General features: G+C 44.1%; 1 protein-coding gene across 1 annotated transcript in view; it reads right to left on the minus strand.

Annotated features, from left to right (window-relative positions):
- Positions 1-14,994, minus strand: part of acap3a (ArfGAP with coiled-coil, ankyrin repeat and PH domains 3a) — a 305,216-nt gene that overhangs the window by 20,942 nt on the left and 269,280 nt on the right. Inside the window, exons 12-22 of the mRNA XM_067970479.1 lie at positions 14,307-14,358; positions 12,717-12,817; positions 11,478-11,589; positions 7,080-7,288; positions 5,026-5,095; positions 4,837-4,931; positions 3,731-3,945; positions 2,488-2,586; positions 2,163-2,255; positions 1,384-1,604; positions 482-591 (exon numbers count right to left, since the gene is read on the minus strand). Coding sequence (XP_067826580.1) covers positions 482-591; positions 1,384-1,604; positions 2,163-2,255; positions 2,488-2,586; positions 3,731-3,945; positions 4,837-4,931; positions 5,026-5,095; positions 7,080-7,288; positions 11,478-11,589; positions 12,717-12,817; positions 14,307-14,358 — 1,377 coding nt within the window. The remainder of the gene's footprint in view (positions 1-481; positions 592-1,383; positions 1,605-2,162; positions 2,256-2,487; positions 2,587-3,730; positions 3,946-4,836; positions 4,932-5,025; positions 5,096-7,079; positions 7,289-11,477; positions 11,590-12,716; positions 12,818-14,306; positions 14,359-14,994) is intronic.

Here is a 14,994-nt window from a genome sequence, read left to right on the forward strand (position 1 = left end):
AGGTGAGTTGAAGTTTATGGAGGGCGAAGGATGGGAGGCCGGCCAGGACAGCATTGACGTAATGGAGTCTGACAGTGACAAAGACCTATATGAGGTTTCAGCAGGAGATGGGCTGAGGTAGGGGTGAAGGCAGGCGATATTACAGAGGTTTAAGTAGGTGGTCCTTGTGATGGAACAAATATGGGGTCAGAAGCCGTATGGGGTCGAACAGGATGCTGAGGTTGTGAATAGTCTAATTCAGCCTGAAGACAGTGGTCAGAGAAGGGGACGGAGCCATTGGCAAGGGCATAGAGTTTGTGGCTTCAGTGTTTAATTGGAGGAAGTTATAGCTAATTCAGGACTGGGCGTCAGACAACCAGTCTGACAACACCGAGGCAGTGGAGGGGTTGAAAGTGGCTAAGGGTTAATAATATCTTCAGAAAGATTTCAGTTATTCTCCGAATTATTGCCAGCCTTAGAGATTTTACCATATATTCCTTACCCAGTGTGCCCCAGATAGGTGGCATGGTGAATAGGGCCTCGGCCCCGAATGTCTTTTTGATTTACATCAGCCCCATTTTGAAGTAAAAATTCACAAGCGACAAGTGAGCCCTGTTGAAGACACACAAAGTAAGACAAATATGTCTGATAACGGACTTTCTATCCAAGACAAATTGAAACAAACCCGGAAAGACAAGGCAACGCTAATGCCTGTCTATGTCCTCTCCTCTCCTGAATGCTAGTGTACGATTTTACAAGCACCTTCAGCCTTCTTCTTCGGCAGCATTTCCCAATCCCATGACCTCCGCCAGTAAGAAGGACAAGGGCAATAGGTGCATGGGAACACCATCACCTCCAAGTACCCCTCCAAGTCACACACCATCCTGATCTGGACATATATCGCCGTTCCTTCAGAGTCGCTGGGTCATAATCCTGGAACCCTCTACCTAACAACACTGTGGATGCACCGTCATCATATGAACTGCAGCCATTCAAGGCGGTGGCTCACCACCACCTTCTCAAGGGCAACTTGGGATAGGCAATAAATTCTGTCCTTGCCAGCGACGCCCACATTCCAAGAATAAATAATAATTAAGAAAACACCTCCTGTATTTAACCGAATCCACCCTTCATGTGTGAGAACTGACGGGTTATTTGACCTTCAGTGCATCACAGCCAAGACCAATCCTATCCTTGTCTGTCATCCACACACGTACTGACATGTACTCGTATCTGTGCTCTAACACCCCCTCAAATCATGGCACTCAGTATCAGCGCTGTAACACACTGCCTTGAATTGCATGTTTTTTTACTTCTGCTATCCTTTTCCCAAACTGTGCAATGATCTCGAACGGCCGCATAGTAATTCCTTAAAATACATAAAGGAAAAGCGCCGAGACTCACCCCAATAACCGCTTGGATTAACGGAGTTTTATTTTCATCCTCATCGTTGACCCAGTTGACATCAGCACCATGCGCCAAGGCCTCTGCCATGACTGCCAGATTGCGGGCATGTGCTGCCTTGTATGCAAGTATTCCAGGGTGCAGTTCTCGGAGATCCTCGGAGTCGGAAGCTTCTGGCTCGATCTCCGCCTCCCCACTCGATTCCTCCGAAACCTCACTCACTGCAACCAACAGTAAAACGACAGTCAGCCAGTTTCCGTGCAGGTCGCCAGGAGCCTGTCCTCTCAGTTTCATTACTCTGCTGTGTGATTAAATCGCACACATTTAGCAGGGCACCATGTGGGGTGGGGAGCGGAAAGATTCAACACAACAGGTAAAAGAATGTCTTCAGCCTCATCAACGATAATACAACCCAAACCTACAGAGCTGAACAAGGTCCTGAATGTGGAGATGCCGGTGATGGACTGGGGTTGACAATTGTAAACAATTTTACAACACCAAGTTATAGTCCAGCAATTTTATTTTAAATTCACAAGCTTTCGGAGGCTTCCTCCTTCCTCAGGAACGCTGACCAGACCTGATCACATTTTAAGTCTTAAAGGACATTTCGAAAGCCAAATTTATGAGAACCTCGGTATACTGCGCATGTTGCTGGTGGTTTCTGGAGGGAGATGTTGTTCATTGAGAGATTTTATGGCATCAGAAACTTGGAATCTGACACCGATCCCAGCAGTGCCTCTGAGCCATGCCCTGGGGGAGAAATCGGAAACAGGACTGACCTTCTTCTGTGACACTGTCCACAACCGTGCCGAAGACCAGGATATCGGTGCTGCCGTCGGTGCTGCCGCCCAGTCCACTGTCGCTGCTTAAACCTGCGGGGCCAGCAGGTAAAGAACGAGACAAAATTCAGTACCTTTACACCAGCAAAGTACGTCAACAAAACAAGTGATGGGGAGCGAGGGGCAAGTACACAGTGATATAACTCACTGGGTGTTGTCACATCATCAAAAGTACAATCATTAAAACTGTCATCAATGCCGTGTATGTGGCCAATGTTGGGGACGCGGCCAGTGCTGTGTAGGTAATTCACGAGAATATACTTACTACGAGGCCCAGCTGTTGTGTCGAAGTAAGAAAACAGTGAGTCGAGTTCATCGGGACAAAACAGGGAGTCTCTTCGAAATTTTCTCTCCAGTGCAGCCGCTGTATTTTGCCATCGTGACCAACACAGGAAGCAAAGCAACAATTAGCCAAGCAGGAATACAGAGGGAAGAACAAAAACAAAGCTACAAATTGCTCTTTTATTTACACTCCAATTATCCCCCTGCTCTCCTGAAGGGGGGGGGGGGGGGAGGGACTCACGTGGGGTACAATTCCATGGGAGGGCGACACCCTTCAGTAATTCACCTAAGTGGCCAGTTTTCGCATGCGAATCCAGGCAGTGAGTATTCGCCCATTTGGGGAATCGCAGCCATGCCCTGATTGTGTCCACTCACATGCGTTTTTCCAAAAGTGGTCACTAAATCACAATAAAGAGTCTGTCCGATTTTCTCCCTCTTCCTGAGCCCAAATGTACTGCCTTAGTTGCCACCTCCGCTGAGATCAGTCAACTCAGCACTTGGTCTGTGGGGTTCAGTTTCACACTGGGCAGTGCATTTAGCAGCTGGGGATACAAAGCTGCCTTTAATTCGTTTCATTATCCTTTTGGGTCTACAAACTGGTAAGCTGCGACATCACACCTAACATCATTTAGAATAATCCATAACATTTTTCTGCATATTAACTGATTTGGCTGAAAATGTATTACGGGAACAAAGCTGCATTAGCCTTAGATTAGAATGCCTCAAAATTATTGTAATTATTTAATATGGATTAGAAAGGACTGGATAATAAAATTACTATGATGGGAGAGTCATTCATAAAAAAAAGTGAGAAATAAAAGCCGCAGTGTCCCCATTGGGTTGGTTGGTAAATGCACCTCCAGGTGTGGTCCTGTGCCATACAGAGGTTGGATCTCTGTGCTGAATTAATGGTTAGCAACCAGGGTGAATAGGGACACCAAAATTTGCCTCAGTACCCGTGGTTAGGGAGGGGAAACAAACTAGAAACTTATGCCTAGAATCACACTTCCTTGATCATCAGGGGAGGACAGCAACAACTTGGCGATAGTGCCCTTCGTGCCTGTTGACTGTCTAGGTTGACACATGAAGAATAGCCACTTTGAGCAATGTACGGAGGCCTGGCCATTCCTGTGGAACCATGCCCCAGCCCGTGTCACAGCTTCAGGAACACAAAAATGAACGGGAGCCGAAAGGAATGAAAACGAGATGATTTATTCGGCCATTACCTGCTGCAAATGTCGCTGGTGACACACTTCCAGTGTCCTGACGGTACCTCCGCCGGGCTGTCGGAGCCTTGGTGGAACTGTTGTGCCGTCGGCATTTCTTGACGCTCCATCGCCGCGGTTTCCGTTCGGTGTCTGTAAGTGCTTCAGCGTTTGGCAGCTTTTTAAGGAACTTCTTTTCTACGTATTTGGCTTTGATCCAGGTTTCCTTCTGCTGCCTAAAACGTTTTGCAAAAATTCAGAACATTAGAAGAGAAGCCAAGCCTCCACTAACTGTTCATATGGTGAGGATAGGAATACAAATGGCACAGAGTTTAGAAAAAGAGACATTTTTCAAAGGGTTTTCTGCAGCTCCTCCGGCAGCTCAGTTGTTAAGCACATTTCCTGGTGTGATACTGAGCCACGCAGACCTGGAAAATCTCTGGTTCAGTTTCCAGTATGATAAAATTAGCCGAACGCAGCCCGGGCCTCAGTAGGGGCACAACAACTCTCTTCAGTGCCCCTGGGCTATGGAGATGACAAATCAGCCAGTGTTCCTTCAATAAAATGCAGGTTTGGAGACATTGAGTAGGGACGGGATGTGATGCCCCTCACCCACGGTCAAATAACCTGCTGACGTTCACCGTCCAGGCTTACACATGACTGGTCACTTGGGTGAGGTACTGGACAAGGCCCATCTTCTGTGGAACTTGACCCCAGCATGAGACAACATCTTCAGGAGCAAGTGGAGGACATCTGAGCACAAACAAAAAGGGGGGCCCTGGTAAATTTACATTTCTTTCCACTGAAGGCTTCTCCACAGCTACTGCCGCAACTTTCTCTGTTATTTACGCAGAAGGAGAGCCTACGGCAGAACATGGTGGATAACGCCAGTTTCCCCTCCACCCTCTCCCTAAGCCTGAAGTGGATCACTGCATTTCTGGAAGCTCCCCGGAGCTGAAAACATGGCCGACAGATCCCCAAGGGTTGCAGACAGGTTCAAGTCAGGCAACCCACCGCCATTTGGCAGGGAAGCCAGCACCATAATCACCAGTCCACCGGGAATGGGACCAAAATTCTTAATGAGGCATGGTACATTTTTTGACTTGGGAGATATATTTCAAATTGACCTTGTGCTTGCTGGTTGGGGTTTCTTCAGTCCATGTTCTCCGCATCTTCCCTCATAAATATGATTAATGGCGTTGTTTCCAAGCTCGCACATCAACTGAAAAATGAAATTTTAATTTTCAGCTGCAGAAAGCCACACAAAATAAAAGTTGAATAAATGTGAATTTTATCAGTGTCAAAATCCATGCTACCTTAAGTAATTCTGGCTCCCAGGAGTCTAATGTGAGAGAACGAACCTTGGAACACTGGACCCCAAGGCTCCTTTTTAAAAAAAAAAGAGAAACAACATAATAATCGAAAAACAGATCAAAACACAGCACTGTAGGATTCGTTTTAGTAATTCGTACTTCTGGCAAGAAGCTTTGCTCGGTTAAGAACGCGTAGCGGGAATCTAGGCAGGAGGTCAGCAGGTCCTTCAGGATTTTCTGTCCATAACAAATGGAAAGTCCTGTGTGCCCGAATTCCTTCTCTGTGTTCTTGGTACGCAAAACTCTGCTCATAAAATCTAAACTTGGAACTTTATATTCCGAGATCTTAAAAGCTACGCACTGAAAATTGCAACACCCTCAATTAGATGGTGACCTTTTGGAAATGAACCAAATTTGTGAACTGGGAGGGTGGGGTGGGGCGTGTTGAATACAGCTGCAGATAATGGACTTTTCCGTACTCAGCCAATCACAATCATAGAATCGTACAGCACAGAAGGAGGCCATTCGGCCCTTCGTGCCCGTGCTGGCTCTTTGAAAGAGCTATCCAATTAGTCCCGCTCCCCTGATCTTTCCCCGTAGCCCTGCAAAAATCACAAGATCAGTTTTTTTTTTGTAAGCTTTGTGCTCATCAAGATGTACTTTTAAAAAGTACCTGGACCTGCACCTAAAGTGCTGTAAGCTGCAGGGCTACGGACCGGGTGCTGGAAGGTGGGATTAGAATGGGCAACGAGCCGGCGCGGACACGATGGGCCGAATGGCCCCTTTCTGTGCTGTATCTTTTCTATGGTTCGATGGAGGAATGCCAGAGATGAAAAGTGGAATTCTTTCCCATTTCTTGGAATCTAATCTTAGCATCGATTATCCCTCATCCTGATCAGGTTAGACAGTAAAGCTTCCTCTACTGACCCCTCCCTCCGCTACACCAGTGTGACATTTTTACACTTCCCGCCGCAGCCATCCTGTGGCGTCTCTAAGTGATACTGCCAGTTTAATACTGTCGAGGGTGGGGGATTTTAACTTATCTCTGGGCAAAAAACGGGTGATAGCAAACTGGCAGCCTGTTTTACACCACTTCTTGAAGAGAAAATGGGACAAGATGTAAAACACTGTCACTCGTATTTCAGCCTGGCAACAATCGCCTTCTAATCAATGTGGAATTAGGTTTTGTACCAGTAAGAGCCAGGTCGAGAGAACCTCAAAACTCATCGCACCACAACAGTCAGTTTTAAGCAGCCGCTGCACTGTGTGTAGGGATGACATAAATCAGTTTACTAATAACGCTGGACTATTACTACTCCAGTAGCTTGAAGTGGGCAGCTGGCTGCTTAATCAAGTCTGATATTAAAATCGTAAGTGAAAAATTTATGGATTCTAAAAAAAAATATTTTTTGCTTAAGACTGTTTAATTAAAGTGACCAAGAGGTCATGTTTCAACGTACTGTTCGTTTAATCTTTTCAGTGCATCCAATGTGATCAGTCACTCTGGGGAAATTAAAACAGTGACTTGCTTCAGTAAATTATCACCAGCTGAACCTGAAGATACAGTCTATCCTGAAGTGGGCTGGAGAATCAGTCCCAGTATCACTTAAAGACTGTCGGCAGGTCCAGAAAAACTCTCTTCCTGGGCTATGGCTTTTGTAATGCACGATTATACTGAAAATATAGCAATACAGATGCACAAATCTCAACAACAGATTTATTATGTTAATACAAAACCAGTCAACACCTAAACTGCAATTATACATAAAAATTAAAATGTCCTTTTTTTCCTGCCTCTCTTTCCTAGTATCTATCATTTTTACTTTTTCTACATAATCTAATCTTTGTCTTTGAACCTGTTTTTTTCCGTTAAGAAAATACATTTAAAACTCTTGATTATCTGTTTTCTTCTGCCTCCTGCCCTCTGTGGGGTCAATATTTTTAAAAGGTTACTTATTGGCTGTGGAGCAATTTTAAGGGCGATCCTTCCAGCCAGTTGAAAGCCCAAACTTGGGGAGAGTAGTCCACAGCCTAGCATCAGAAATCTGGGAACTTACCTGTGAATTCCAGAGCACTCGATGCACAGTGTTATTCCGAGGTTGATACTGGCCCACCGAGGGTCAGCTTGTCCGCAGTCGCAGCACTGGTCGTTCCCAGCAATCCCCTGCACCCGCTGCAGGATGCTCTCGCCCTTCACACTGCGGTCTCGGGAGTCACTGGCAGAGTCGATGCTGCTCGTAGAGGGAGATGCTGTTCTGTCCAGTCTCTATGAGGAAGATATTGGAGCAGATTTAAAGTGGAGGCAGGTCTGCTGCATTCTCACAGGTAGCCCGGCTGGCAGCTCGCTGTTGTCACGCCGGCAAGCTTACAAACAACAGTCACCACTCCTCAAACTAGTTCATCGTGTGAAACATTTCGAGACGTTCTGATGCGATGTTATATAATTCCAAGTGTATTATTTTATTAAAAAGCTGCGTCTTCTAAAATTATCTGTCAACATTCACAAATAACCCCATGAGAACCACTTCTTGGGCTGATGCCATCAATGGTCCAAATGAAAAAGCTAAACATCCTGATTTTCAATGCAAATTAGAACAATCCCGTAGAATTTTGGAACCACAGAGGATAATAGCCCCCTGGATGTCAAGGAGAAGGTACAGAAGAGATTCAGCAGCAAGATGCCAGGGAGAAGAGGCTTTGGATCTGAGGAGAGGCTGGAGAAACTGGGGCTCTTTTCATTAGAACAAAGGAGATCAAGAGGAGATCTGATACAGGTGTTCAAATTTATCAGGAGGTACTGATAAGGTAACTAGAGAAAAACGATTCCCATTGGATGATGAGTTGGTAACTGGAGAGCATAAAATCATCACCAAAAGAATAAAAGGAGGTTAGGAGAATTGGTTTATGTTGTTGGGGTATGGAGTGTCCTACTAGAAACAGTAATGGAAGCAGAATCCATAACAGCTTTTAAAAGTAGTGGACAAATATTTGAAAAAGAAAAATTTTAAAATGTACAAAGGACCTGTGCTGATTCTGTGATAGAGCTATCCACTTAGTCTCATCGGAAATGGAACTAAGTAGATCATTCGTTCAGAGAGCCCATGCTAGGCTGAATGGCTTCATTCCGTGCTGTAGATTTTATGATTCCATGGGTCTTATTTGCTAGAGCAACCCAAAACTAATCCCACAGCCCGTTCCCTCCTCATAGCCCTGTATATTCCTCTGCTTCAAATACTTATCCACTTTTCCCTTAAAAGTTATAATGATCTCTGTCTCAACCACTCCCTGTGGCAAATCATCCCATTTCTATTAACCGCTTTCTTCAATGCCAATTTTGAATTGATGATCCCTCGTCACTGGCTCCTCAACCAGAGGAACCCTTCAGAATTAAAAGAAAAACCTGTATTGAATCTCCTCTTTGCCTTCTCTGCTCCAGTGGAAACAGCCTCATGTTTCTCCTTATAATTATAATTTTGCAACCCTGGTGAATTGTCACTGTACATTCTCTATGGCTTTAATGTACTTTCTATTATTGGGCGTTAATACTACACTCAGTACACTTACTGTGGCCGAGCTAGTCCCTTGTATACATTAGTCATTACCTTTTTGGTCTTATACTCAATGCTCTTATTTATAAAACCTAAAGTGCTATAGGCCTTTTTATGGTTTTAATCTACCTGCATTCACACATTCAAAAATTACGTATTTGAAACCATAGGTCTCTCTCTGTTACCCACATTCTTCAGTGTCTTTCCACTCAATGTATTCTCTCATTCCTTGTTTTTCCTCCTACTTTATCACACATTTCTCTGCATTAAATTAAATTAAATCTGCCACCTGCCTGCCCATTCTGGTAACCGGTCAGTGTCTTCCTGAAGTCTTTTACAATCTGCCTTGTTGTTTGCCAAACCACATAATTTTGTCATCACCAAATTTCAATATCATGCTTTCTACGCCCAAATCATATATAAGAACAAAAGTGGAGCCTGCACTGACCCCTGAGGTACAACACTTCCAACCCGTCTCGAACACCCATTAACCCTAACCCCTTGTTTCCTGTCTATCTACCATGTTGCTACATTTCCTCTCATACCACATGCCTGATTTTTTTTATACAACAAGGCTCCTGTGAGACACCTTATTGAAAATCCATATTGACTACATCTATTCGGTCATTTCCTCAAAAAATCTACTAAGTTTGTCAAACACAACTTTCCTTTAATAAATCCATGCTGGTTGTCCTTGATTAAGGTATTTATAAATGTTTACTAATTTGATTTCAAATTATTGATTCTCAGAGCTTGTCCACAACTGGTAGACTAACACATCTGTAGTTCCCTAATCCTAACCTCCTTCCTTGTCTCATGCCCATATATATTACATATAATCATTTCAAATTCAAGGGTACTGTAATATACTGGGCTGTCTATGTTGTAGAACCTGCACTATTTATATTGCAGTGGCTCAGTTGGTAGCAATCTCGTCTCGAGGCAGAAGGTTGTGGGATCGAGTCCCACTCCAGAGACTTGAGCACGTAATCCAAGCTGACACTCCAGTGCAGTACTGAGGGAGTGGCACTATTCGAAGAGCAGGGGAGTTCTCCCTGGTGTCCTGGCCAGTACTTATCCCTCAACTAACATCACTAAAACAGATATCTCATTGCTGTTTGTGGGACCTTGCTGTGCACAAATTGGCTGCCAAGTTTCCCATGTTACAAGAGTGACAGAGACGTCCTGAGGTCATGAAACGGGCTGTGTAAATGCAAGTCTTTTTTTTCATGGCGGATTCCACATTTACAGTTGTCTTACATTTCTTTTACTGGCCACTGGACTTTCTCTGATCCATGCAGACCAGCTGTATGTTCCACAGACAGGAATATAAAAAGTGGTGGCAGCTGACACAGCATGTCGGAGCTCTGTCTAGTGAGATACAGGTTCACAATTAGCTGTGTTTGATGTCAGGCGTGCTGTGGTGGAGTGTGTGTCAGACTGGCAGGTGGTGTACCCAGGGCGCCAGCACTGAAGTGAGGAGTCGACTCTGCTTAGAATCAGGATATTTTGTTTTACATACCTTTAAATTACTAGCAATGTTCACAATAAATCAGAGGTTGTGCTGTTTTATAATAACAGGAACATTGTACCATGTAATGCACAATGTATTATTATATAATAATAAGGGAAGTGTTTTATCTTGCTAGCCATTGTCTAGTAGATATAAAGCCTCGAGCAAAGCTGTCTGCTGCTGAGGTTGTGTTTGATGTGGCCTGTCACAAATGTTCTACCTGCTCAACTACTCCCTGAGGACTAAGTGCTCGAGGCACATCTTGAGGTCAAATTGAGGCTAATTGCTGTTACACAGGAAAATCTGCCTCTAGATTAGCAGCTGCTTGTAAATCTCCGACTCCTTTCTTGGGGGGTTATCAAGGGCACCAGGAAATAATTGTCCTAGTTTCTCTTTTTTTTTACACTTAGTTTAAAGATTGATCAGTTGTGATATTTTGCTGCTTTATCAATATGACATTTGAACCAATCAGGTGCAAATGTGACATATAATTTGCATGTGTGACACCTTTAAGTGTCCAACATGTAAAAAATGATTGAGACATAAAATTACATTTTTTCATATGGTTAAAATAAAACAACAATTCAATCTCCAGTCCATGATGATCTCAGCCAGGGAGTAATTGGAGTCTACAGTTTCTGCTTCTGACTGTGATTCCAGAAACAATGCTGGACAGTGCATGTGTGGATGTCAGATGGGGACATAATCAGAAAAAGAAAAACATGCATTTTTATAAAGCGCCTTTCACAACCTCAGGACATCCCAAAGCGCTTTACAGCCAATGAAGTACTTTTGCAGTGTAGTCACCATTGTAATGTAGGATACGCGGCAGCTAATTTGTGCACAACCTGACTCACAATCAGCAATGAGATAAATGACCAGCTAATCTGATGTTGGTTGAGGGATAAACATTGGCCAGGACGCCAGGGCAAACTCCCCTGCTCTTCTTTGAAATAGTGCCATGGGATCTTTTACGTCCACCTGGCAAGGCAGACGGGGCCTCGGTTTAATGCCTCATCTGAAAGACGGCACCTCCGACAGTGCAGCACTCCCTCAGTACTGCATTGGAGTGTCGGCCTGGATCTCATGCTCAAGTCTCTGGAGTTGGATGTGAACCTCTAACCTTCTGACTCAGAGGTGAGAATTCTACCCACTGGGCCGCAGCTGACAACAAGCTCGGCTGTGATGCTCCTGTGATTTAAACAGCCCTCCAACATTCACGCATGGGTGTTTGGGCAAGGTACTGCGGGGCTTTTATCATCACAGAACGATTCTCAGCAAGAGCAAAAAAGGGAAATAATTGGAGGCAAAAATAAAACAGCCAAAGTTTCCATCACAGCTGAAATGACACTCAGGATAACACGACTCGTATGAAAGGATTGTGTGAGACTTACATTGATGTAGTTGTTATCCGGGCTTTCTCTATATGCAGTGGCGATGCTGGCCTGCACTGCCTGAATCCAGGCTAGTCGTAATTTTTCAGAGTCCGCCTGCAGCATACAGCTCCTGTGGAAAACAAATGTGTTGTCAGGTAAAAATAGCTGGTCTGGTAAGATGCAAAATTTAAATCTAACGGAGGCAGTTAGTTTAATAACCTTAAAGACTGGATAACGTTTACTCTCTACAGGAGGCCATACCATGTTTTAAATTGCTTTGGTGCATTGAATGGAACATCCAAAATGATACCTACACACAGGAACATAGTGACTGCTATCTTTTGTTGAAACAGGTATGAGCAAACATACTGAGCTTCCTAACTTGATTTGAGAAAGTAAAATCCATGAACTTAAAATGGGCCTAAGACTATCCTCCATCCCAAACTCAAGTCTAATCTAAAATCGAATCATTGTTTTGTTAAAACAATCAAATTCACTTTGGTTGTGGTACACAAGATGAAGGGGCTGGGTTTGCCGAGCTTGCACAAGTCTTGAAAGTTACAAAGAATTTACAGCTCAGAAATAGGCCATGCCAGTGTTTATGCTCCACACGAGCCTCCGCCCACCCCTCTTCATTTAACCCTATCAGCATAACCTTCTACATTGCTTTCTCCCTCATGTGTTTATCTAGTCACCCCTTAAATGCATCTATGCTATTCGCCTCAACTACTCCTTATGGCAGCGAGTTTCACATTCTAACTACTCGGTGGGTGAAGAAGTTTTTCCTGAATTCCCTATTGGATTTATTAGTGACTATCTTAAACTTATGGCCCCTAATTTTGGTCTCCCCACAAGTGGAAACATCTTCTCTACGTCAAACCCCTTCATAATCTTAAAGACCTCTATTAGGTCACCCCTCAGTCTTCTCTTTTCTAGCGAAGAAATTCACAACTTTAGTTCCTGGCTGCCAGACCTTCCTGAAGGCTGAGGAACGTCTGCACAAGCCAGAAAGCTAGGTACTGGTCTATATCAACAGGCTCGGCCAGTGGCGGCAGCCCTTTAAATTGGTACCCAGGCTCTGGAGGCAGCCCTATGAGGTAATTGTACCATTAATGGAACAAAAATAAACACAGGGTATTGGACACCTCCCTGTCAGACACGTTTTCATCTGAACCTCACTATTTAGGTGCACAGGTGAAAAAATGACCACTAAGCGAGATTTTGCACAGCAGACGCCATTTTCTACTGTTCACTCACTTGTTTGGAGAAACAACTTCAAAGCAAAAGCGTCTCTCGATGTCCTCACAGGGCTTAACGGAACAAAGTCGCAAATCCTCGACCACCACTGTTAGTGCATCCTGAAAGTTCAAACAGAACAGTCATCAAAAGTTGCCGATGGTTTGTGGGTTGTTATTTCATCCAATCGATAAGTAAATGACCATCAGAAAAGATGCCCACTGGCAACGTTAGTAAAGGGCTGCCCAGTGTGAAATTCAAGCATACAGATGAGGAGATTCCTAGATCTGATCCCCAATCTGTGCTGTTCGCTAAACTGTTCTCAGTAGGCTAGGGAGGGGAAAACTCAGGCGGGATTCTTGTTCATGATCATTATTCAGTGATTGCTATTGATGCGAGTATGTGCGTGGATTTTGGAGGAAGACAGAATTGTGATATTCTGATATTGGTGTCATTTTCACCAGACTTGCAATTGGTGAGATTTGATACCGATTGGACCCCAATTTAACAAGATCAGCTGATTAGCATAGTTACAGATTAATGTCCATCCCATGATCTCTAGTATAATTACAACTGCTTAGTGGACCAGGAGCCAATGTAGGTCAGCGAGCACTGGGGTGATGGGTGAATGGGACTGGGTGAGTGTTAGGATACAGGTCGCAGAGTTTTGGATGAGCTGAAGTTTATGGAAGGTGGAAGATGGGAGACCGGCCAGGAGAGCACTGGAAAAGTCCAGTCTGGAGGTAACAAGAGCAGGGATGAGGGTTTCAGCAGCAGAATTATATTACATCATATCAACGGGTGGCTGTCCCTGAAAAAGCCAGGCTTTGGTCTCGGCCATGACGCCCTCCGATATCAAATAGCTCACTCTCAATACCTGGGCCTACACACAAAGTACGGCCATCTGGTGAGGCATTGAAGGGCAGCCGGTATCCATGGCACCATCACCCAATATGAGTCAACAGCCCCGGAAGAGAAGAAAATTGGGGGGATAAAGTGCAATGAAAAAGAAAGCTTGTATTTTAGACATCTGATAATAAAGCCCACTGCTCAAATCCATCTCAAAAGGCAATTTTCAGTGTTATTCTTTCACTGAACTCCTACACACTCGGAATCTGTGCAGTCAGATGTGTTTTTATACATTATAAATTCAAACTGTGTAGAATTACAGCTGTGGTTTTCAGAAATATTAATTATTGTTGCTGTACGAGTACAGTGATCTTTTCCATTCCTTCCGCCTCTTCGACCACAGTTAGTGACCTCTACGTGTTCTCCTTGCTACAAGGAACTGCAAAGGGATCACAGCCTCCCATGTGACTGCTTACGACTACAACACTGGATAGGAACGTGGGCAAAACATACAGTTTTCCTTCAGACAGGACGCCCTGCTTGTTATAAGGCTTCACAGCGCACGGTCAGACTAGCTGCTGACAAAACTCCTCAAACTTCAGGCTACTGCAAGGGCCCCCGAGAAGTCTTAACTGCAGCAGTACAAAAATAACAGCTTAAACAACCAGGATTTGAAACATTGGAGCAAAGAATAAAAAGGCATGCAAGAAGCAAATTATCTCTCTGAAGAGTCAAGTAACCATCGCAATGTGGACCTCATACCTTCATTTTTTTCTGGTAGACCAGCTGACTATTTTGTATTGAAAACCACCTCCTAAAAATAAAAAAATAAAAATCACGATTAAAAGTGATCAAGCATGTTTCGTATTAAAAAGAACTCATGGAAACTTTTTTTTAAAAAAAGTCCTCAGATTACTTTGTGAAGCCAACAATACGACAGTTCCACTGAAATTAGCTTCGGAGGCAGAGATAGGTCAGGGTGGCAGATATTGGGTTCCTGCTACTACTAGTTAATGGCCGTCTTCTATCAAATATAACCTTTGTGTCAAGAAACAACAATGAGCTATCAATTTTCCAAAGCAGCCGGTTGCTCATGTTGACAGGATCAATAGGCTGTTAGGGGACAGCAGAACAAAGGAAGTGGGTGCAGCATCCAGTTAGAGATATGTTACTGCGATAGGGACTGGATTCAACAACCAGCACACTCAAAAGGTAAAGGGACGAGGCTGAAAGCTTTTTACAGTTACAATCACAAAGACGAACAACCTCTCTCTCCACGGAGGTCAGGATGCTGGATGGTGATCGCTGGAAAATTAGGAGCTCAGTAAATCAGTCCTCCTCATCTTATGCCTGATGCCTGTGTGCAATTCTCCTCACCCAGTTTTCCTCTTTGTGCTCCACCCAACGCTTTTTTATGCTCAAAAAGAGGTAAATCTGGCTCTCGGAGTCA

The sequence above is a fragment of the Heptranchias perlo genome, chromosome 32 (genome assembly GCF_035084215.1).
Source record: "Heptranchias perlo isolate sHepPer1 chromosome 32, sHepPer1.hap1, whole genome shotgun sequence".
NCBI lineage: Eukaryota > Metazoa > Chordata > Chondrichthyes > Hexanchiformes > Hexanchidae > Heptranchias > Heptranchias perlo.